General features: G+C 46.2%; 1 protein-coding gene across 2 annotated transcripts in view; it reads right to left on the bottom strand.

Annotated features, from left to right (window-relative positions):
- Window positions 1–1,126: 1,126 nt before the first annotated feature.
- LMCD1 (LIM and cysteine rich domains 1) overlaps window positions 1,127–10,704 on the bottom strand; it is a 34,795-nt gene continuing 25,217 nt past the window's right edge. For both annotated transcript variants that reach the window (XM_018555232.1, XM_018555233.1), the window contains exons 3-6: window positions 4,631–4,886; window positions 2,951–3,253; window positions 1,783–1,998; window positions 1,127–1,293 (exon numbers count right to left, since the gene is read on the bottom strand). In XM_018555232.1, the coding sequence (XP_018410734.1) occupies window positions 1,132–1,293; window positions 1,783–1,998; window positions 2,951–3,253; window positions 4,631–4,886 (937 nt within the window). In that variant the 3' untranslated portion in view covers window positions 1,127–1,131. The remainder of the gene's footprint in view (window positions 1,294–1,782; window positions 1,999–2,950; window positions 3,254–4,630; window positions 4,887–10,704) is intronic.

Genomic DNA, 10,704 nt, shown 5'->3' with positions numbered 1-10,704 from the left:
GCGTCATGCCCAGCTCCTGGCAACCAGTGATGTCAGTGAACTGAGTGGGATGCCAGATAGAGCCAGAGGTAACATGCCCCACCATGGCATTGGTACACGTTCCCCATTGCAGTGGCCGGCTTCTCGCTTGATAGCTTACTTTTTAGCCCTAAAGGCCAGAATTGATAAACAAGACTCCCCCTCCCACAGACTTTGGTGGGGTTCACCACAAAGTTCAAAAACTTTGAGCAAGATTTGCAAAACTGGATCCAGGCAGATTTGGTCATTCCTACTGACCACCAACCTCGGGGCATTTTCTGCCCCACTGACCACAGTCTGGCCCCTCTAAGGTCTGGAGGACAGTGAACTCGCCCTGTGTTTCAGGACCTCTGCATTGGGCTATCATTTCAGGATCGGTAACTCTAGGAAATTAGGTGATGGGGAGGCTCTCCACACAAGTATCTACCGGTAGGGTGTGCACCTTGAAGCTGTTTAGAGGGACAGTCCACCCAAAAGGTGATATATGACCTACAGGAGGAGCCTGGTGAGCAGACGCAGAAATATTTGGCGGTAGCCATCCGCTGCACCCATTTCTTCAATGATGGAACAGCAGTTCTGAGGGCAAGGGGTATATGGACTTTACCTGGTGAGCAGATGCAACCCCATAGCTTCTTAAATGTTTTGGGGTCTCTAACACTCACATCTCCCTGCCATACCTGTAATCACAACTCATGTTCCTGTCATCCTGGGACCCCTGCTGGGAGTCAGGTAGGAGTGGTGGGATCCCCTCATGATGGGTACAGCAAGTGGAACTCAGCGCAGAGGTCTCACCACTCCAGCCCCCAGAGATTTATAAATAGCGTTATTCACAGATTGGAATCTGCTTGTTTGTGAGATATTATTGATAGACCAGGTTCCAGTATTGATCTTGTTTCTCTTACGTGGCTTGCACCAGAGGCCCAACTGTTATTGGGTGAACCTTATAAGACAGTTGGAGGTCCTTCTCCAGCACCGCGGAGCATAGATTGGTGAGGAGTACAGATTACGACCCTTAGATTGGGGGCAGTCTATGGACAATGTCTAGCCGTTATGGGTTACTGCACATTGCTGCTCTTTGCATCCCACTCCCAAGTACGCTCGTCGCTCCTTGGTCTAATGTGCGGCTTTGTCCTTGCTGCAGGCGACGCACGTGAGTTGGCCGCTCTCCAGTACGTTGGGGTGCTCGGTCAGTGGCTGCTCGCAGACTAGGCAGGAAAAATGTTCTTTGTGCCAAGACTTGCCGTCGAGCTGCCGATAGTCTTCTGAGAATATGATCTGAAGGGCAAAAGAGACCAGAACACGTGTCAGTTACCAGCCAATGCAAGCTGCAGTTTATTCTATGTATATTTTACCTTCCCTGGCTCCTCCCCCCTCATTAACATTCTATTGATTTTAAATAAAACCTAATACCTTATTTAAGACACGGTGATGTCATTACTGAAGCTCTGGGCTTCTCTATGCAATGCAGACTGGTGGGAGGGGCTGGGAGGGTGCTGTACATAGCTTCCAGAAAACATCACAGCACCCTGCCTCGGTACTCCTCCAAAGAGCAGTGGGCTGGCTCATAGGAGGAGTTATGCAAATATCAAAGTGCTTTAATGGGTGGATGGCAGTCTGGAGGAGGGGGCGGTCCTAGACAGGGTGTATTTGCATGCAGAGCAGCCCTAGGTAATGCCCACATGTGATGCTGATCCTTGCAATAAAAAAGTTCATACTCTTAGGGGATGGTTAGGTAAATGGCATTCAGGTCTCAGCTCCACCTACCTCATCGCAGCCAGCACAGCGCGGCCTCTCGCCTTCACAGTAGTGTCGCCCACACCAGAGGCGGCTGTTCTTCCAGAAATGGATGAGGTTCACCAGGGGCTCTCTGCACTGGTAGCAGACAAAGCAGGCCGGGTGCCACTGCTTCTTGGTGCCGGCACGGTCAGAATAGACAGCGGGAGCATCTCCGGGCATCAACTGCTGGCACAACTCACACAGCTGGGGGGAGATAAGAGACAAGTATGCTTAGTAGGACAATAGCAGGGGACTTCGAGCACCCTTCACCTTCCCATTATAAACTCAGCAATGCATATCTGAGCATCACAAAACAGGAAGTGAAAACGCAAGGCCAACTGGAAGCTTTAGGTGGATTTGACCTTTAAGGTCATGTCACCCTACACAACAGTTTCATCTTCACCAGCTGAGAGGCTGCAGCAGGGGCTGATCTGTGTCAATTTACATGATTGTGTCATCTCTGATCTGACATCTCAGTCCAGAAAGTAGATGGTGAACCTGGATGATGTCAGAACAAAGATGGCACTGTCATTCTGGAGAGAAAAGCAGATGAAGGCATTGTCGGGGAGGGTACTGTGATCTCTGTGAGAGGTAATACATACCTGGAAGTGCTACACTGACATTGTACTAGCATGCATTCCTATAATATGTAAAAAATCTATCTGATGTTGGATCTACCTTAAGGGTTAATTGATAGCTTTGGGTGGAGTGGTCCCTTAAGCTAAATCACCAGCTGGCTCTAGGTGTCTCCACTGCTAAGATTCCTCCACCCCTCCCATAGGACATAATAATGATGATGTCACTCTCCCCGGTCATTTGAAAATTTTTGCATTAGGGGAGGGTAACGCCATCATTTTACTTTGTAATGGGCGTGGCATTTGGCTGCATTGGAAAGTCTAGTGGTAAAATCTCACAGAGGGCTATGAGATGCAAAATTTGAGTCTGCTTTGCAGAGAAAAATGGGGGCAGTTGCCCTTTAAATTGCAGGCATACTGAGCAGGAGTTTGAGTGCCTCTGGGTAAGCCAAAAGACTTTGGGTTCTCATTCTGTGCAACCTCCCTCCTTGGCTGTGCCCCTCCCTACACCCAATGCTGCCATCAGACTGCAGTGAGGCAGATAGACCCATACAGTGGATAGTTATGCTTCGCACGCTTACATAGTCCGTCTTCCCATTACACTCCTCAGTTCCGTTTGCTGTCGTCTCTGCGCTGGGTTTTTTTTCTTCCACCTTGAAGGTGCCGGGCAATGCCACCTCCGCCACCCCCATGGCACTTTCTTTGTGTTGTTTCACAAATGCCGCCATAGCTGGTCTCTCGCCCTCGGCCAGTCCTCGACAATGTGCGGGGTCGTAGTCGTAAGGAGGTAGCTGTCTCAGCAGCTGCACGCGGCGATAATGAGCCCCTTCCGTGCCGGCCAGAGGCTGCAACTTTTTGGGGATCAGCTCCATGTAACGCATGGCCTGAGGAAGGAAGATCATCATCATCATCATCATCATCATCAACATCATCATCATCACAGCTAATGTTCAGCAAAGCCCCTCAGAGATCAAATCATTTCCAGGATAAATCAGCCTGCTCACTATGAGCGATCACTCAAATTTTACTCCAGGATTTCTGAATTAGCCTCTCTCAACTTTATTTCTCTCTATTTAATTTGCTCTCCTTTTCCTCTCTCTCCAATTGTTTGCGCTCTGTCTCTCTCTCTCTCTCTCTCTCGTCTTCCTATCTCTCCCATCTCCCTCTCATCCTTTTTCTTTCCTTGCCTATCTCTCTCTCTTAACTACCTTCCTGCCTGCATATACCTCTCTCAACTTTCTCTCTCTGTCTCTTTCCCATCCATATCTCTGTTTTTTTTCTCTTCCCTTCCTTCTTCCCTGCCTGTCTTTCTCCCTCCCCTATCACTCTTTCTTCCATCCCATCTCTCTGTTTCACTTCCTATCCCTCTCTCTCCTTCATCTCTCTCTTTTTCCTGTCGTCTCTCTCATTCTCAGTCTCACCACTCCCTATGTCTCTCTCCTTCCCTCCCTACCTTCTACCCTCCTTCCTGCATATATCTCCTTCATTTCTCTCTCTCTCTTTCCCTTCTCTCTACCTCTCTCTCTCTCTTTCCCTTCTCTCTCCCTCTCTCTCTCTCTCTCACTCACTCACTCTCTCGCCCCCCCCTCTCTCTGAAATCTGCTTTTGAAACTAGAAAATATTCTCCAATATAACACTCCCCGTCTTTCTCTGTCTCTCTCCCTACCCTTCTCTCTTATATTCTCTTTATCTTTTATGACTGCCCCTCCCCCATTCCTTATACCACTTCTCTACTTCCTATCTGACCATCTTCCTCACATGTATTACCGTGTGTGTTTTTAGAGATGGTTTTCTTGGCTCTCTGTTAAATGTTTGTGTATTAGTATTGCATGGACTGATAAGAAGGGGTGGAAGACCTCTGAAAGCTTTTCCTGAAAATGTAACTGCGAGTGCAAATAAATGAAGTATGACGCACAGGACTCAGCTGGGTTCTTGCAAGTGCCCAGATACATCCCCATAACCAACCACAAGATAAAGTAACATTTTCCACATCCTATATATTTAGGGTTGCCACCTTTTCTTCAAGTTTTTTGGGGGAGAATGAGTCGTTGCTTTTTCATATGTAAATATCACAGGTTAGACTATTTTCAGCGGGGGGAGGGCGGAGGGCAGTAGCCCAGTCTTAATTTTGGTTGCCCCTGTCTGCCTGACATCTTGTGCCCGGGTTTCCGCTGCCATGAAACCTGGCCACAGCATTCAAAACCTGGACTGTCCGTGTGAATTCTGGACAGGTGGCAACCCTATATATAATATGCAATTACCAGTTTCTGGTTGAGGCCCGGAGGGGCCCATTCATAGGTGACAGTGAGGAAGGTCGGGTCTTTGCGAGATGTGATGGGGTTAGTGATGATCATACGGTTCCTCTTGTAGACACGGAGCCCATCGCCGCCCTTCACGCGGGCTGTCAGTCCTGAGTAGCGGGTGTCGGAGAGAAGTTGACCAATCCGGTGATCCCCGTCCACTTCGTTGGGCAGAGTGTGCGCCTCACGTGGGCAGCGGCACAGCTCGCAGGATTTCCTATGTGATACAAAGTATAAAAGTCATCCAATGTACTGGGTTGGAGCACAAGACTTTTTAGGGACAATAGCGACTCCTGCGTTTACGATGTGGCTATAAAAAGGACATATATGGCAAATACAGCTTTGAGTCCCTAAGACAACGGTAGGCAACCTTGGCATTGCAGCTGTGGCAAAATCATCCTTTAAAGGCACAGTCCATGTCATTGAAAATGTTTCCTGTTACAGCCATATTTATATGAACAATATTCACATACACTATCCCCAAGCCCAAACCGTCCCCCCAAACCTGAATTGTGGGGTGCTTTGCCATTCTGAAATCTCTAATGTCTGTTGAAGTCTGTCTCTGCATCTCTCATCACTGTTTTGCCTGATGAAGGGGACCCTGCATGGCCCCCGAAACATTGTGTTAAGGCGTATTGATCGTTATACTGGAGTGCCAGTGACCTGTTCTTGTCGGATATTGAGGGGCGCCATCTCTGTGTCACTGCAGCATCCACCTGTTCTAAAAGGACTTACCAGTCAGGAGTGCAATGGGACTTTGAATTTTTTTCACATGAAGGATGAAACCCCATGCCCAAGCCTAAATTGCGACCCCCCCACCTGAATGGGGGGGTGCTTTTAGGGTTGACCCCTGTCCGGGTTTTGAGTCCTGTATGTGCTGTTTCCAGGTTTCAGGCCAACTGAAACCCAGACACATCACATACAGGACTCAAAACTAGACTTGTGCGCCGTCAAAAAATTAGTTCCGTTTCGGAATATCCGTTATTTCGTAATTCGTGTCCGAAACTCAATTCGGATTCGTACAAAATACAAATTTGCGTTAGTTTCGGCACATTTTCGTAACTGTACGAACATTCGTTATGATGAAGTTAAAAAGCAAAGATGTGGTAGTTGTTTTTTTATCCGAAATACGAATTCCGTTAACGGATTCCGGATCCGAATTTCGTATTTCGGATTAAAAAAACCTACCATCAACTCCAATATAAATGTACTTTGCTTTTTAACTTCAATATATAACGAATGTTCGTAACGGAACGAAAATACGTCAACAGAATTTCGTATTTCCTGCCTGTGTATTGTAATGCATCAGCAGCAGCGGATCCGTATTTCGGATTAAAAAAAAAATCTTGTCATGTTGTTCAACCTCATTTACAGGGGTAATATTAGTTCCCGTTTCAAAGAAATTCGGATCCGAAATTCGTTAACGGAATTTCGTATTTCGGATATAATTCGGAAACTGCAATTCGGATTTCGGATGCTTCCAAATTTACGAATGTCAGGAAAATTCGTACGAATTTCGATTCGTAACGAAACGAATCGCACATGTCTACTCAAAACCTGGACTGTCCAGGTGAATCTGGGAAAGGTGGCCACCCTAGGTGCCTTGCCATTCTGATATGTCTAGTTTTGTATTTAGAAAGGCTGTGCATGGCTCCGCCCCCACACATCCGTGTCATCCATGTCCGCAAAAACGACATATTCCATCTGCCACCGCGGCAGATGGGACATATGCAGAGTGTGTTGGCAACGCTCCTTCGTCCAGGGGCATTTCCTTCAGCCAGGTCTGTACCCAAAGCTGGGGTACAGACCTGGCTGTACCTGCAATGTGCTGATCATGGGTGCAATGCTCTGCAGACTTCATTGCAACAAAGTAGTAAATCGTTGTTGCTGCACTACTTTTTTTGTTGATCGTTGTTGCTGCACTACTTTTTTTGAAAAGGTGCACTGTCACTTTAAGACTTCCCTTTCCAGTGGGTGGAATGTCAATTCTTTTGACCATGAGATCATTGTTGCTGCATTTACTCTTTTTTTTTCTGCAAAAGTTGGATTTAGCTTTTAAAAACATCAAATGCAGTTCGCTATTTATTAGCAAGTTTGTAAACTTTGTTAATCCGGTACGTCCTGTATAAATACAGCTGATTTACCGGTGTTCTATCGAATTCCCCAACTCGTCGAGACCTCCAACTCCCGTCAGTGCGCCTGCACAGCCATCCAAGAAAAGTATCAAGTTCTAATTGATGAAGTTAAAAAGCAAAGATGTGGTAGTTGTTTTTTTATCCGAAATACGAATTCCGTTAACGGATTCCGGATCCGAATTTCGTATTTCGGATTAAAAAAACCTACCATCAACTCCAATATAAATGTACTTTGCTTTTTAACTTCAATATATAACGAATGTTCGTAACGGAACGAAAATACGTCAACAGAATTTCGTATTTCCTGCCTGTGTATTGTAATGCATCAGCAGCAGCGGATCCGTATTTCGGATTAAAAAAAAAATCTTGTCATGTTGTTCAACCTCATTTACAGGGGTAATATTAGTTCCCGTTTCAAAGAAATTCGGATCCGAAATTCGTTAACGGAATTTCGTATTTCGGATATAATTCGGAAACTGCAATTCGGATTTCGGATGCTTCCAAATTTACGAATGTCAGGAAAATTCGTACGAATTTCGATTCGTAACGAAACGAATCGCACATGTCTACTCAAAACCTGGACTGTCCAGGTGAATCTGGGAAAGGTGGCCACCCTAGGTGCCTTGCCATTCTGATATGTCTAGTTTTGTATTTAGAAAGGCTGTGCATGGCTCCGCCCCCACACATCCGTGTCATCCATGTCCGCAAAAACGACATATTCCATCTGCCACCGCGGCAGATGGGACATATGCAGAGTGTGTTGGCAACGCTCCTTCGTCCAGGGGCATTTCCTTCAGCCAGGTCTGTACCCAAAGCTGGGGTACAGACCTGGCTGTACCTGCAATGTGCTGATCATGGGTGCAATGCTCTGCAGACTTCATTGCAACAAAGTAGTAAATCGTTGTTGCTGCACTACTTTTTTTGTTGATCGTTGTTGCTGCACTACTTTTTTTGAAAAGGTGCACTGTCACTTTAAGACTTCCCTTTCCAGTGGGTGGAATGTCAATTCTTTTGACCATGAGATCATTGTTGCTGCATTTACTCTTTTTTTTTCTGCAAAAGTTGGATTTAGCTTTTAAAAACATCAAATGCAGTTCGCTATTTATTAGCAAGTTTGTAAACTTTGTTAATCCGGTACGTCCTGTATAAATACAGCTGATTTACCGGTGTTCTATCGAATTCCCCAACTCGTCGAGACCTCCAACTCCCGTCAGTGCGCCTGCACAGCCATCCAAGAAAAGTATCAAGTTCTAAAATCTGCGGCAGTGCGCCTGCGTGAGCACCCGATGCCACAAGCACCGAAGGGAGTTGGAGAACTCGATGACAATTTAGAAGCCGCACAGGCGCACCTACAGCAACGGAGAAGTCAACGAGGATTGCAACAACTGTGACGGCTGGCGCAAGTGCACGAGCGCCATCTCGTTGAAATCTGACTTGACGAGTTGCAGATCTTGACGAGTTGGCCACTTCGACAGAACATCGGCTCTCCCCAATGGGTAATTCTTATACCAAGCATTCCTGTTCATTGAATATTCAATACACATCGGCTAAGCCCGAGGATCGCTGCACCCTAAACAGTTGTTTCTCTTCTAGATCTGGAAGGCGAGTTACATTTTCTTTTATTAAAAATTCTTATTAGAATTTCTTTTAAAAAGTTATTTTCAGAAAAAAAACAAAAACGGTATATAATAAAATAATGTGCCATTATTAAATCCCTGATAAACGACGCAGAAAACTGGCTGCGTACAGTTTCCCGAATTGACATATGCGGATACACACATGTTTCTCCTAAATGAATCTCAATTGGTCTGGTCCCATTGAAAATGAAAGACTCTCGATAAAGGTCCCCATACACCTTACGATAATCGTACGATAATCGCGGGAAGTCCCGCGATCGTACGATTATCGTAAGGTGTGTGGAAGCCTCTACTACTGTAAGGTCGCACGACTTTTAACTTACGGACATGTTCGAAAACCCGCCGAGCATCGTACGATGTTCGGCGGGTGTGTAGCATGTTCGTACGATAAAAGCCGTACTGGCCGGTGTGCGCAAGCGCACACTGCCCAGTCAGCATTGCGGTCATCAGAAGCCCGCCCCTCAGGGGGCGTGGCTTGCGATCATCGCAAGTACGATCTGCCTATGCAAGATGGGCAGATCGTACGTTTTTTTAAGTACCTTACAACCATCGCAAGACAAAAGTCTTGCGATGGTTGTAAGGTGTGTGCCCAGCCTAAGGCTGAGTTTCTTTCAAGAGTCAGGAATGCTAATCCCATCACCTGATATACAGATGGCCACTAGAGGGAGCCTTTACAAATCTATCAAATATAATAACCAAAATATGGAACAGCAAGCTGTGCCAAGTATGACTTTTATTATTATACAGGATTTATATAGTGCCAACAGTTTGCGCAGCGCTTTACAATATAAGGAACACATTACAATCACAATACAATTCAAGACAAGATGGTAAGGAGTGCCCTGCCCTTGAGGGCTTACTTTCTAAAAGGGAGGGGCCAGTGATACATGAGGAGGTAGCTGTATGGGGATGAATTATTTGAGAATGTGATGGTTCAGTGGTTAGGTTGAGGTGGGATAGGCTTCCCTGAAGAGATGAGTCTTAAGGGATCGCCTAAAGGCAGTCAGAGTGGGAGATAGGCGTACAGCTTGGAGTAAAGAGTTCCAGAGGATGGGAGAGACTCTAGTGAAGTCCTGGAGGCGAGTATGGGAGGAGTTGACAAGGGAGCTGGAAAGCAGGAGGTCATTTGAAGAGCGGAGGGGGCGGTTAGGGTGATACTTTGAGACAAGGTTGGAGATATACCCGAGGGCAAGAGTTGTGGATGGCTTTGTAAGTCATTGTTGATATTTTAGACTTTTAGAGGACATATTGATTCTGTTTTCAAATTTGTGGACAGAACATGGAGCAATGGTGGGGTGTCGTTGCCGGGATTCCGCAGGGCAGCATACAGATTATAAAACGTCTCTTTATGCCAAGCTCTCTGTTAATGAGCACGCTGGCACAAATATCTGATGGCTCACGCAGAAGTTTTGTGCTCCGAATTCCTTCCACCTAGGGGATGAGATACCAACCCTGACCTTTATTCTTATCCAAAAATCCCAGACCCCAGAAGCTCCCCTGCATTTCCCCCCATCCCAAATAGATGACGGGGCATTCGCTGAATGTCAGGATTACTTTAGACCTTTTGAAGGCCTAAGACCGGACTTAGAGCTCAGCTTTAAAGTGCACCTCCGCCTGTCCGGCAAATCTGATATCGTGAGGCTTGGCCGGTAAGACATCACGTCTGTAAATAGTTTTTGTTACCAATTTGGTTCCGTTACGTCTTTGTACAAACATTAAAAGAAGGCATTGTGCCCACGGGTTAAATGTTGCTTCTTGTCTTGGGGGTGAGCCCTCTTGTCCTGGGGGCGTGTCCCCAGAGGTGTACAGATGTCAATGACTATCTATGGGCTGTTTGCGGGTATAAAAGCTTGGCTGTGTTTAGACATCACACTGCCCTAGGTATGCCTGATCTAAGTCACCCCTTTTGGACCAGCAATGCCCCTTGTGTCATACAATCATTTTAGTAAACACTAATAATGTAGGAAAGATGGAATCTGCTTTATGTTCACAGCTACCTTTAAAATCCCAATTAAAGTCTCATATTGTCCTGTGTTATGTTGTTCTTAACTCCCCTTTGTCAGACGTGCCTTCAAATATGCATTTCTCTTGGTGAAAATGCTACTTCCTGAATTCCCAGAGCAGAGCTCTATACTGGCATAGCTGAGTAATGGCCACACCCCTCATCACAAGCACCCTCATATACACTAGCACTCTCTCCTTGCCCAATCAGCTGCAGCCAGGTCATTCCACCACCCTGCAGCTACATAAAACAAAAGGGAGT

This window comes from Nanorana parkeri, unplaced genomic scaffold (assembly GCF_000935625.1).
Source record: "Nanorana parkeri isolate BGI_ZX_2015 unplaced genomic scaffold, ASM93562v1 scaffold188, whole genome shotgun sequence".
NCBI lineage: Eukaryota > Metazoa > Chordata > Amphibia > Anura > Dicroglossidae > Nanorana > Nanorana parkeri.
This window is presented reverse-complemented; position numbering and strand designations above follow the sequence as displayed.